Genomic DNA, 12858 nt, shown 5'->3' with positions numbered 1-12858 from the left:
GCCCGAAGGGGGAGGCGAGGAGCCGGAAGTGGACGAAGTGTCCAAGGAAGAAGCAGAGACATCCGCGAGGATGTGTCCATCAGCAAGGCAAGAGGGATCGGAGAATGAAAGGGAGAGGGACTTCCAATTGACAACTGGATTATGCAAGCGCATCCAGGGAAGACCAAGAGTGATGGGAGTGGTGGAGAGTCGAGTCACAAGAAAAGAAATCGACTCGGTGTGGGAACCAATGGTCAGAGTCAAAGGCACGGTTTGGAAACGAATGAAACCGGCCGAAGAGCCATCAGCAAGGGAAACGGAGTAAGGAGTAGAAAGAGGGATAAGAGAGAGTTTATGGAGATCCGCAAAGGCAGGATCAATGAGGGCAAGAGCGGTGCATCCATCATCAATAAAGACAGAAAGGGAGATGGAGACCGGGCCAGAAAGACTCATGACGATAAGGGTGGCCGGAAGAAGAAGCTTATCGTCCGATAGTGACGAGTCAGAGGGGGAAGATGTTCGTATCGCCGAACAGACCACCTCGCTTACTTGCGAGGTGCTGCTCGGCTGTGGGCATTTCCCGAGTTCCGTTTGACCAGAACCGGGCACTGCTGAACATCGCGACTGCCGGGACAAGACTTTTCCCCGCAGTACAAGCAGAGACCCTGCTCACGACGTCGCTTTTTCTCGACGTCAGAGAGCTTAGCAGGGCGGACCGAGACAGAGTCAAGGTCCATGGGAGTGGGTGCAGAAGAGGAGGAAGAAGAAACATGCGCGGGAGAATGGTGGTGATGGGGAGCAGAGCGAGAAGAAGGAGGAGGAGGTTGGGAACGGGAGGAGATCTTGAGACGATGGAGGGCATCGTCGTACTCGACCGCTGCCTTGATCAACTCAGGCAAGGAAGCGGGAGCGGGGCGGAGACCGATCAGGTGGAACTTGACTTCCGACTTCAGACCCTCCTTGAAGAAGTGCATCTTCGTGGGTTCATCGGTCTGGACTCGGGCGGCGAGCTGGACAAAGCGAGTGGCAAAGGCTTGGCAGGACTTGAGCTGGACCAAGCGTTTGAGGTCGTTGAGGGCCTTGTCTTGCGAGGAGGCTGTGTCCTCACCGAAGGTCGACTTCAGGGCAACTTCGAAGTCGGCGAAGGAAGCAGGGAAACGGTTGGCCATGTAGAAGGCGGCCTCGTACCACTTGAAGGCTTCGCCGCGGAGGAAGGAGGTGGCGTAAAGGACCTTCTGGCGCTCGGGCGCAAAGAAGGCGGGATCGGCGAGGAAGACCAGGTGGCACTGGGCGAGGAAGGCCGTCGTTTCGTCACGGGAACCTAGGAACTCCTTGGGCTTGTTCACCTGGTAGACCTGGCGGGGAGCGGCGGCGGGAGCTTGCAGGTCCTGGATCTGACGATGGAGAGCAGCGTTCTGGGTCATGAGGGCGTTCATACGCTCCTCCATGCGCGCCAGATACGCGTTGAGGTCTGCAGGGGGTGCAGCAGGCTCAGCCATCGGATCGACGAGGGAAAGAGAGGCGAAAGAAGAAGAAAGGCCGGGAAGCCAAGAGGGAGCGTTCAAAATGATGTTAGAGTCCGAGGGGGACTCAACGGCAAAAGAAGAGGTGAGCTCGAAGTGAGCTCAGGGAAAGCAAGGGTAAAGCCCGAAGTGGACTCGGAGAGGGAGCGAGGAAACAAAGATCCGTTCAAGATAAGACTAGTCTCGAAATGAGACGTGAGGAACACTCAGAGAATAAAGTAGAAGGCACTTTATTTAGTCCTATTTTGAACGCTGAGGTTCGACTACACATCGCGGGGGTCAGGCTATTTATAGACAAGTCCGGACTTGGCAGCGAAGGGCGGCCAAGGGAGGGAAAAGTGGGCGATCGAGCAGGGCGAAGGGGGCGATGCACGAACGAGGGCCGAGAAGGACCACCGAGACAGGCAGAGAACCAAAGCGAGAGAGGCGCAAGCAAAAGCGAAGCACCAGGCAGGAGAAACGTGCAAAGGCGAAGCAATGTGACTCAACATCCAAGAAGCGGATTGGTCAAGTATAAGGTTGGGGCAAATGCGTGCGAGATGAACAAGAGATCGGGGCGGTCCGGCAGGTCATGAGTCACCGGTGGGGGGACACATGACCGGCAGCCGAATTGTAACCAATCGTAGCGAAGCGCGTGCACAAACAAACCGGCGCGTGCGAAGAAGACAAAGGAAGCGGAGCAGCGCGGGAAAACGGAAGTGCGGAAGGAGCGGAAAAGACAGGCAAAAGGCGGAAAATCGGAGGGGAACTGCAAAGCTACACACAAACAAACAGAAAGGCAAAAGAACAGCCAAGTGTGCAGTCAAAGTGGGGAACAGGCAGGAGCTATCCCTAACATCGGGTGCTCGATCACCACACTCAGATATAAGATCCTGGAGAAGAAGGGCCCCGATGCCAAGCCGGTACCCAAGACCAAGGTGAACACACTCACTCCCGAGCAGAAGATCCAGACCAGGGTCGGTCCCATTGACGACTCTCGGACCACATGGATCGGGATCGACCCTGGAGTGGGATCGATCTTCACCGCTGTCAATCGAGCACCCGGTCAACCATCCATCCAGGAGCAAGACGGTGTCAAGGTGACCAAGGCACAGCGCGCCAACGAGAAGATCGTGTCGTTCTCCAACAAGGAGTACCAGCATCGAACTGGCACCAGTCAGGCGACCAAGTGGATCCAGAGCACCCACAAGGCCCTTGATCTGCAGGAATGGATGAGCACCACACCAAGTCCCAAGATCCCCGGGGTGGCCCCCTTCCTGCGATACATTCGCCATGTGTTCGATGGAGACATGCTGGACAAACAGCTGTACTTCAACCTGACCCGGCGACGGCGATTCAAGCGACTCGATCTCCACAGCAAGCGACAGCGCACCGTCCACGAGATGTGCAAGCGAGTCATCGACCAGGCAGCAAGGGAGACCGAAGTGGTGATTGCCTTTGGGAATGCATCCTGGAAACAGGGGAAGGGATATGCCTCCAGTCCCAGGAGACTCAGGTTTGCCAAGTACTTTGAGCAATTCCACCATCACCAGAGACGCCCACCAGACCCATCCGTCTCCAAGATCCATGTGTGCTCGGTGAACGAGTTCAACACATCCCAGGTGTGCTCACACTGTCGGGAAGCCAAGCGACTCGAGAAGGTCGAGCATCTTGATATCGAGAAACCACACTTTGTCCGGAGCTGTGCAAGCTGCCATACGCTGTGGGATCGAGACATCAATGCAGCCAGGAACATGATCTCGGTATGCCAGTCGATCATCGCCACAGGAGATCGACCGGGTGTATTCAAGACTGTGCTTCCGGACCCACCCAAAACAAAGTGATTGCCAACCAGGACGGGAAACAATCGCACGACCTGCCCACTGGGGTCTACGGATCAGCAGACCTGTGTCGCTGATGCCAGGAAGTGACTGTCCCGTTTCTTTCTGGTTTGACTGTACCATAAACCTTATATGGTCTACCCAGGGACGTATTGTATGTTTCCGGAAGCCTTAGCCAGTATACCGCGTGAGATCCATTATCTAGCTTGACTATGGGGGCATACATTTTGTAAAAGATTGCGTAGTCACTGAATCGGATGAACTTGGAAAAGTTAACGAGTCGGTGAGGCATCTTGATGGATGGGAAGTGGAGCTTAAACGCCTCTGAAGCGACTCTGGTGCTGAGAGAGTACTCGTTTTCTTTGAATTGCCTGGCGAGAGATGATGTAGTCTGTGTGAACTTCTTGATTTTCTCAGGATCAGGCCCCTGCATTGCAATGAATCGTGCCTGTGTAGCGTAGTTATTCAACACGTTGTACACATTTCCAGATGACGATAGATCGTCTGTGGTGGATAAATCCTGTCGACTCATGTGATGCAGTTGTATGTATGACACGAAAAAAAAGTAGCATTCCTCAATTGAACTTGGGGGTTGATCTGACTGACAACAGGGAGCTCTCGTGAGAAATGTGCATCACCTAGTTGCACACCAAAAATCCGATGAAAAAAAATGTAGGCTATGGCTAGCAAATTCATTTGTTCAAAAAACCATGTCTGCCTACCCTTATTTTGCCAACCCTTATGCCGCTCCGGCTTCGGCTCCCGCGCCGGTTTCGTATGCGTACGTCGTCCCTGCGCCCGTCGCCTACCAGGCCCCTGCCCCTGCCCCTGCCTCGTTCGTTGCTCCGGCGCCTGTTGCTTACCAGGCGCCCGCCTCTGCTGTCGCTTCCTGGGGTGGTGCCAGCTATGTTCCCGCCCCGGCCTCTCTTCCCGTCGTCCCTCCTATTCCCATTCCTTTCATTGCCAAGGCTCCCTAAATGAGTATACTTTTCACATGTTGAGTTGATTTGTCTCCAATATTTCAAAACCCATGGCGCTGTTCAAAATCATCATCGCCATGGAGAGCGACATGAAAATATAAAATTTTGTTGGTGATTCCCAAGAAAGTGCACAAACACCTTCTCATGGATTCTTTAGCAATCGATCGAGTGCTGAACCACAAGCGAGACGACCCCGTGAAGCGCCAACAGTACACCCACTATTCGTTGGGTGAATCGAGCGCAAAAATCGCTGATACAGCTGATTTGAGGCCGTTCTTCCAGGGCCCCATTCTTGACCAGGGAAAGGTTTCGTCGTGTACAGCAAATGCTGCTGCACACACGCTCCGGTTTTCCCCGGTCAGCGAGAAGAATCGTTCGCCCATCGAGATCAGTCGCCTGTTTCTGTATTACCACGCCCGACTGACACTGGGACAGACACCTCCCCTCAGCGACAATGGATGCACGAGTATGGCGACATGCGAAACACTGGCCGATTTGGGTGCATGTCCTGAGACGATGTGGCCATACGATCCAACCAGCGTCAATATCGAGCCTCCATCTCACTGCGAGGGAGCGGCGGAACATTACATCACTGCACGTCTCCAATATATCCCAGTACCACTGGATCTCGATCATATCAAATCATGTCTGTCATCTGGTCACGTCATTCAAGCGGGAATGGAGGTATTTGGGTCCTTCTTGACACCCCAGGTGGCCCAGACTGGGATGGTGCCCCTTCCTGGAGCAAATGAACAGGTCCAAGGTGGACATGCAGTCGTGATTTGTGGGTACACATCCGACCACTTCATCATGCTCAATTCGTGGGGAGAAAGCTGGGGCGACAAGGGGTACTTCCACCTTCCATTTGAATACCTCAGCTATATGTTTGATTTCTGGACGCTCCATGCCACACCAGCTCCTCATGGGTCGAAGAACAAGCGAAAGACACATCACCATCACCGCCAACCCAAGCCCGCTCCAGCAAGCTTCCCATATCCAGCATATTATTCGATTTTCCAGCCACAGATTGCACCAGCTAGTGGGTATGTTACTTACACCACCACTCCATACCAATATGAAATACCCACAGCACCTTCCTTCCCATGCCCGATGTGGCAGTACCAAATGTCACCAAACCAAGCGCCGCAGCCCCAATACATGATCGTCATTCCATCAGCACCCCAACCACAGCAACCCCCCAGTGTCCCAGGGTATTATTCGAGTGGCATGTGTACGTTGTAGCGCATCGATATTTGGAGCAAATATTTGACTGTATAGCATTAGGATCTGTCGAGCGTCATGCAGAGACCATTGTATGACATTATGAATGTGCCTCGAGGAGGGCAGTATGTGAATAAAATACCATCCATCGACGAACTGAATTCCTTGTTCACCGCGCGGGATGTGAGTCGGTTCACCCAGTATTATGAGCATCTGGTCGAGGACGAGCAGGAGCAGCAGAAACAGCAGCAAACGACAGTGCCAGCGATTGTCCCCAATCCAGCTCCTACCCAGGTCACCAAGTCGGAAAATGTCGTAACGGTCGTCTGCGTGGACAGCCGTGACCGCGATATGCTCACATACCCGCAAGCCAACTCGTTCCGGATGGGTCTCGGGAGAGTGTTCTCGAACGTCACAAAAGTCGAGTTGATCAGCACCGAGATTCCTAATGTCGATGCCGTGATCAATCCCACAAACAACACAATCTCGTGGTACGACCAAGGTGATCTGACCTTTGGTGGCATCCCTCAAATGTATCAAATAACGATCCCCACGGGATCATACACGACCAGCCAGCTACAGACGGTCATCCAGAACCTCTTTTCCAGCATCCCTCGCCAGGACGGCACCGGTGCGGTGCTGATGCACTACGCTTTGACCACAATCGATGCGGCAACCGGAATTGTGAACATCACGTCGCTCATCACCAATATGTGTGGCACCAACCCCATCACTGTCGTTGCGGGTTCCAACATTGCCACGGTCGTCAGCCCGGCTCATGGATACACCAGTGGGCAGACAGCATGGGTGCTGGATGTGAGCGGATATATTGGCGGTCTGGATTCCTCTGTTTTCACCGGGGCATTTACCTCCATCAATGTGACGGGTCCAGACACATTCCAGGTCTCTCTCAATGCAGTGGCCATCTCAAACTCATCTGGTGGGGGCAGCCAGGTCAAGACGGGCAAGGGTGCCCCAATGAAGATGCTCTTTGGATCACAGAACCTGATGATCACCGCCAATCTGGGTTTCGCACAGTGGGACACCAGCACTCCATCCACCGACGGTCAATTGAATGCAAACACCTATGGCATCGTGAATGTGATCCCACTGCCGAATGGCATGCAGGTGGTGACGGCGCAGCCCTTTGTGCTCCAGCGCGGTGATTATGTGGTTCTGAATGGTGTGTGGACACGCCCTCCACTCTACACTCTGCAGAACCCAAACGGCCAGTTCCAGGTGACAGAGGTCATTGACCGATACAACTTTACAGTGAGTGCCTACATCTCGTATTTTGACTCGGGGTTGACCTTCCAGGGGTTTCCCTATGTGGGCACGCAGTATCTGACGATGAGCAATGTGGCCCATGGATTCCAGCAGGGCATCCGCATCTACTCTGCCGGGGGGAATCTGGTATCCATCCAGACCATCATCGACCACTCGTTTACGGTGGGGCAGACTGTGTATATCTACAACAGCGATTGCGTGCCGTCTCTCGACACTAACACCGGCAATCATGATGGTTATGTCGGTGGTTGCGGTGCCGGCAAACGACATTGTGACGATCGATATCAAGCAGCCACTGCAGCAGCCAGGCACGACATGCAACTTTCAGTACAATACAAACTTTACACTCTATGACATCACGCCGTCGCTTGGGTTTGGATACTACGATCTCAACAACTCCAGCTTCGACGTGGCGCAGTTGATCGACCCGACCACGCTCTTGTTCCAGACCAACACCGGGTTCTCGGAATACAGCAGCACGACGACACTGGTGGCGAGCCAGTTCCGGATCTCGAGTATGACGCTGGGCTGGAAGACCACAGTGAGTAATATCCCGGATTCATATCCACAGTCTAACTTATGGGCAACCCCACTCCCGCGGCCTTCACCAAACCCCATGCGGCCATCCATCTGGCTGGCGAGTTTTACTGCTTCCTGTGCTCGCCGCAGATCGGGCAGATGCGCACCACCCGGAATATCAAGGATATCCTGGCCAAGATCCAGCTCACGGAGAACCCGGGTGTGGTGATCTTCAATTCGTTCGTGAGCACGCCCTTGATCCCAGACACACCCATTGCCCGTATCGACTATTTTGATTTCTACATGTATGCCCCGACGGGCTATTTATTGAACTTTAACGGCCTGGACTACTCCTTCACGATCAAGATCACGGAGACGATCGAGACGAGTGCCGAGCTCCCCCCACTCAATGCATGATTCAAAAGTGCCTGGGTATGTTGAAATTGACCAGCGCGATCTTGGAGGCCCGTTGCTCGGCCGTGATCTTTTTACCAGACTTTCCCATTCCAACAATGACTTGCTTGGAATGAGCATTGATCTTGAAGTCTCGCCGGATCTGCTGGTCGTAGGAGAGGACGTTTTGCGGGAGCTGGTCACGGAACTGGGCGTCCACTAGGACCAGCCGCACAAACATCATGCAGTACTCGGACTCGACTTCGACGTATTTCGGATTGTGCCAGCGACGGGACTGGAAGAAGCGCTGCAGGATGTCCTTGTGGTTGTTGTTGTTCTGGATCAGGTATGAAAAGTCGACGAGGTTCTCGATGATGTTGATGATGAATCGCCGGGCATAGCGGAACCCCTCTTCCATTCCCCAGGTGGCGATGATGGCCCCGACAAAGGCCTCAAAGGCGTCTTCTTGGATGCGCGACGAGCTGTATCCGTTGGGCAGCTCGATGAAGCGAGCGAGCTGCAGATACCGCGCAAACTGGCACAGGGCCGAGGAGCACACGATGCGAGTGCGCATCTTGGTCAGGAAGCCCTCCTGCTCGTAAGGGAAGCGCTCAAAGAGATATGCACCGACAGTGGCGGTGAGGATGCCGTCGCCGAGGTACTCGAGGCGCTCGTTGTGCTGCAGAGCCGGTGTTGCTGCAGCTGAATCGCTGGACGACCGAGTGCGGCTGCTGCATCGGCTTTCGTCGGGTGTGGGTGAAGGGCAGCCGCTGTTGCTGCCGCCGACGGTGGGTTTCTTGAACACAAAGGCCTGCTGGAAATGCACCAGATCGGTTGGGCATTTGAGCGACATACCGCCGTCCCCGATCGGACCAAAGCGGTTCAGAATAGACTCGATTGCATGATGGGTGAGCAGATGTGACATGGCAATGGGTATCGAATAGAAAAAATGACAGGACAGAATGAGACCCCTCCCCGTGGACACAGCGAGTACTGCCGATACAATTCTATTTTTTTTTCTTGGCTATATAGTAGCCACGAACGCATCTAGAAACACGAAATGTCTGGAGGAGGATTGTTGCAACTTGTCGCCTTTGGTGCCCAGGACATGTACCTGACCGGCAACCCCCAGATCACTTTCTTCAATGCCGTCTACCGCCGCCACACCAACTTTGCCATGGAGTCCATGGAGCAGACCTTCTCGGGCACTGCTGATTTCGGCCGCAAGGTCTCGTGCCTGGTTGCCCGCAACGGCGATCTGATCCACAAGTCGTATCTGCAGGTCACCCTGCCCCAGCTCACCGGCAATGCCTCGCAGTCCGGCGGTGCATCGGGCCCGCAGACCGTCTGCTGGACCAACAACATTGGCCACGTCATGATCGACAACATGACCGTCGAGATTGGCGGTTCCATCATTGACCAGCACTACGGCCAGTGGCTCACGATCTACTCTGAGCTGACCATGCCCGAGGAGAAGGTCCACGGCTACAACGTCATGATCGGCAACACCGATGTTCTCACCACCAAGGCCACCACCATCCCTCAGACCGATATCTACGTCCCTCTGATCTTCTGGTTCAACCGCAACCCTGGCCTGGCACTGCCTCTGATTGCCCTGACCTACCACGAGGTCAAGATCAACATCCAGTTCGTCCCCATCCGCAACCTGTACATCACCTCGGACAACACCCCTCTCCAGAACGAGCCCTCGATGGTCGACTCGACCCTGTACATTGACTACATCTTCCTGGACCAGGACGAGCGTCGCATGATGTCGCAGCAGAACCACGAGTATCTGATTGAGCAGCTGCAGTTCCAGGGCGCCGAGTCCTTCAACAACTCGGCCGTCCGCCAGAAGCTCAACTTTTCGCACCCGTGCAAGGAGCTGGTCTGGGTCATCCAGATGGACGACAATGTCCTCAACCAGGCCAACCGCTGGACCGACTTTACCACCTCGGGCACCAACTCCTCGCTGTTCTGGCAGGGCGACGATCCGCTGGTCGATGCCAAGATCCAGCTCAACACCCACGACCGTATCACCACCCGCACTGCTCCCTACTGGAACCTCATCCAGCCCTACAACCACCACACCCGCATCCCCTCGACCGGCATCTACCTGTACTCGTTCGCGCTCAAGCCCGAAGAGCACCAGCCCTCTGGATCGATCAACATGTCGCGTATCGAGGGCACCACCCTGCAGATGACCCTCGCCACCGGCACCTCCTCTGTCCGCTCGTACGTCTATGCCGTTAACTATAACGTGCTGCGTGTTACTAGCGGACTTGGGGGATTGGCATATTCAAACTAGTTTAGGCTAAATGCTGCCTCTCCACGGTCCACTGCAGTTGAGGTTTGGACTTGTTGGAGCTGGAGGTGTGTGGTTTTCATGGAGTGGCATGGAGCGCGTTACGCGGGGAAGTAAGCCATCGATCCCGGTTGAGGCATAAACCAGGACGAGCCAAATGACACACAAACACAGAATGGTGTGCTCTCAGAACACACCATGGACAAGTCGTTTGGGTGATGAATACATCGTTTTATTGATACCATTGGTTGTGTGTACATGGAGTGGTGCTACATGCTGGGGTGACCCTCACTCTCAAGCAGAATCGGCGACATCCTGCACACCGGCCTTTTGGCGCTCGCGGTAGCGGCGCTGACGCTCTCTGTTCATGGCCCTCTTTCGCTCGACTTCCTCGAGCTCCTCGGGGGTGAGGATGCTGGTCGATTGCTCCCTCACTTCCTGCTCGTATTCGAGGCGGATAGCATTCCTCTCTTCGATAGGCATCTCGGATGAAGCAGAACCTGCTTGTTGCTTGCGCTGCTGCCTGGTGATCTCGCGAGTGGCCTTGTTGGTTCCGCGGGACTGATCGCTTCGGGCGAATTTGTCGAGGCATGAGATGCACGAGTTGGTCAATTTTTCTCCTTTGGTCCGATATTGATCGAGAGGTTTGACCACCTTGCAATTGGTGCACTTCTTGGAGACACTGGAATCATCGACTTTGGTATTGGCTGTGGCGATCTTGCGTCTCTCGTTCTTGAGTCTCTGTCTGGCACAGCAATCATCACAAAGACTATTATAGCTGCCATCGCCCTTGCGACTGAAATAGAGGTGCGCAGGGACATTGGTCTTGGCACGGCATTGGGAGCAGGATCTGAGGAGGGGCTGAGCGTCGGTCGAGATCATCGTGTCGGCTCAGATCAGGAGAGAGACGGTGGGCTCTACCCTCATCTAGTGATTTTTCCTTTACTGCTTTTTGCGCAGGACCCAGGTCAGCCCCGATTCACCACGCTGTCTCCCGCTTGGCGATGGGGTTCGTCTGCTTGGGGGTCCTGTAAAAGCGGCGATCGATGCCCCGCTCCAGTCGGAGATTGTTGACTGCGTTCAGCTGATCAAAGAACTCTTGCATGGTCAAGTCGCACTTCAAGTAGTTGCAGTCCCCGCAGCAGGTCAATACATTCCCGCGCACATATCCCTGCTCGTTGTCCTTCCTGTCGACGCCGTTGCGGTGTCCGTGACTGCTGGTCTTGCCGCAATACGCACACTTGCCCTGGCAGAGCGCCTTGAACTCGTGCTCCTGCAGCTCAAAGGTAAGACCCTTCTTCTCGGCCCGGGCCTTGTAGGCAGCAAAGGACACTCCCGAATACTTTTTCCAGGCATCGTCGCCAGCAAACTCGCCAGGACCACCATATGTATACACGAGGTGTGCACAACGGCGGATAAAGGTGACGGGATCGAGGGCCATTTTCATGTAATTACACTTCACGCAGCAGGAGACAGTGTTACTCATGTCGTACGCCCCGTTGTTGTTCAGGCGATCGATGCCATTGAGGATTCCATCGCCATCGAGGAATCCGCAATAGACGCAGGGAGATGTGCACATAACCAGAGCCTGGTCGTCAGTGAGATTCCAGGGAATGCGCTTGGTCTGGGCCTGACGCTTGCGCTCGCCAATGAAGGTGTTGAAGTGGGTGCGATGGTAGTGTCTGAGGTGGTCTCTGTTGTTGCGAGCCCACTCGTTGTGGACATCTGCCAGGTGACGGCGGAATCCCTCTGGGTCTTCTGCCATTCGACGCTCCCTGTAGTCGATGTCGTATCGGTTCTCGCGGTTCAGTGCCAGTCGCTTCTCTCTGGTCTCTGGATTGGCCATTCGACGAGCATCGTGTCGGGCGCCCTTTTCAAGGCAGGTAATGCAGGAATCGGTGAGATTATCCGGCTTGGACAGATCCACTCGGAACTGAGCAAGTGGCTTGATGACCAGACAGCCACAGCACTTCTTTTCAACGGTAGGATCCTCGACAACCTTCTCGAGGCACTTTTGGCGGTTTCTGACAAGCTTCACTCTGTTCTTCTCGGTGCAATCGTCGCAATAGTTATAATACGTTCCGTCGGGTTTGACGCTGAAGTAGAGGTGCGCGGGGACATTGGTCTTGGCCACGCATCGAGTGCAGGACCTGAGGACAGGTGCACCAATGGCATTGTCAGAGACGGAAGCGGTAGCGTGCTGGTCGAGTTGGGTGTTCATCATCGCAGTTCGAGAGAGGATGCTTGGCTCTACCATGAGGCAAGAAAACAAGTCACCCAGATCCAGCGCATTTGGCAGAGACATGAGCACGCTCATGGCACCATACACGTGAACAGGGCCCAGTGGGCGAATGGTCATGACCAGCGCGCGATGGTATTGGGTAACAAAATATTCGATCAATGGTCAAAAAAAACCTGGGTGTCCCGTTTTTGTTAGTTTGCCTGTAACTTCCAGGCGTACACATAACACTGGAAAGAAAAGGAATTTGTTTGAACGTACAGAAATATCACAGACACACAGCGCCTGGAGGGACAGGGGGTTTGAGTGGTGAGATCATTGACTTGTCACTTTCAGCGAACCTTCCGCCTCTTGCTTTCGGATTGGTTGCTACTGCCGGATTCCGTCGGAGTTGTGGTGGTGAGCTTATCGCGGCTTGGTGGATATTTCATTGCAAGTCTTGACGCAAAAATTGTACGAGCCCGAGTGGAGTTTTGTTCAGTACCATGTCCGCGTTCATGGCACTGTCCGATCCAGAATTTCGCCTTGGCACTCGGATCGTCGCATTCGGTGGCCTCGATGAACTTGTTCATTGCCAATTTGAAATCTTTAT

At 54.3% G+C, this 12858-nt stretch overlaps 5 protein-coding genes across 5 annotated transcripts; 2 read left to right on the top strand and 3 right to left on the bottom strand.

The window, feature by feature from the left end:
- Window positions 1-4563: 4563 nt before the first annotated feature.
- Window positions 4564-5205, top strand: BJ171DRAFT_412829 (papain cysteine protease family protein; the record flags this gene model as incomplete). Its single annotated transcript, XM_053107300.1, has 1 exon — window positions 4564-5205. A coding segment is annotated over one exon (642 nt), but the record flags the coding sequence as incomplete, so codon positions are not given.
- Window positions 5206-7747: 2542 nt separating this feature from the next.
- On the bottom strand, window positions 7748-8575 carry BJ171DRAFT_432568 (ribonuclease III domain-containing protein; the record flags this gene model as incomplete). The annotated part of the gene is made up of 1 exon (XM_053107917.1): window positions 7748-8575. One exon carries the CDS (start codon window positions 8573-8575, stop codon window positions 7748-7750), a length of 828 nt encoding a protein of 275 aa, XP_052961925.1.
- Window positions 8576-8673: 98 nt separating this feature from the next.
- BJ171DRAFT_20946 (major capsid protein) lies at window positions 8674-10276 on the top strand. The gene has a single exon (XM_053106350.1). The coding sequence runs from the start codon at window positions 8783-8785 to the stop codon at window positions 10028-10030; it is 1248 nt and encodes a 415-aa protein (XP_052961924.1). The 5' UTR covers window positions 8674-8782; the 3' UTR covers window positions 10031-10276.
- A 45-nt stretch (window positions 10277-10321) lies between these two features.
- On the bottom strand, window positions 10322-10909 carry BJ171DRAFT_481053 (uncharacterized protein; the record flags this gene model as incomplete). The annotated part of the gene is made up of 1 exon (XM_053108938.1): window positions 10322-10909. One exon carries the CDS (start codon window positions 10907-10909, stop codon window positions 10322-10324), a length of 588 nt encoding a protein of 195 aa, XP_052961923.1.
- On the bottom strand, window positions 10800-12819 carry BJ171DRAFT_20960 (uncharacterized protein). Its single transcript, XM_053106351.1, has 2 exons — window positions 12528-12819; window positions 10800-12442 (listed from the first exon to the last, which is right to left on the bottom strand). The coding sequence occupies exon 2, from the start codon at window positions 12384-12386 to the stop codon at window positions 11007-11009; it is 1380 nt and encodes a 459-aa protein (XP_052961922.1). The 5' UTR covers window positions 12387-12442; window positions 12528-12819; the 3' UTR covers window positions 10800-11006.
- Window positions 12820-12858: the final 39 nt, after the last annotated feature.

The sequence above is a fragment of the Polychytrium aggregatum genome (genome assembly GCF_025602895.1).
Source record: "Polychytrium aggregatum strain JEL109 chromosome Unknown BJ171scaffold_102, whole genome shotgun sequence".
In the NCBI taxonomy this organism is placed as follows: domain Eukaryota; kingdom Fungi; phylum Chytridiomycota; class Chytridiomycetes; order Polychytriales; genus Polychytrium; species Polychytrium aggregatum.
Note: the sequence above shows the minus strand (reverse complement) of the source record. Positions and strands in the feature narration are given on the sequence as shown.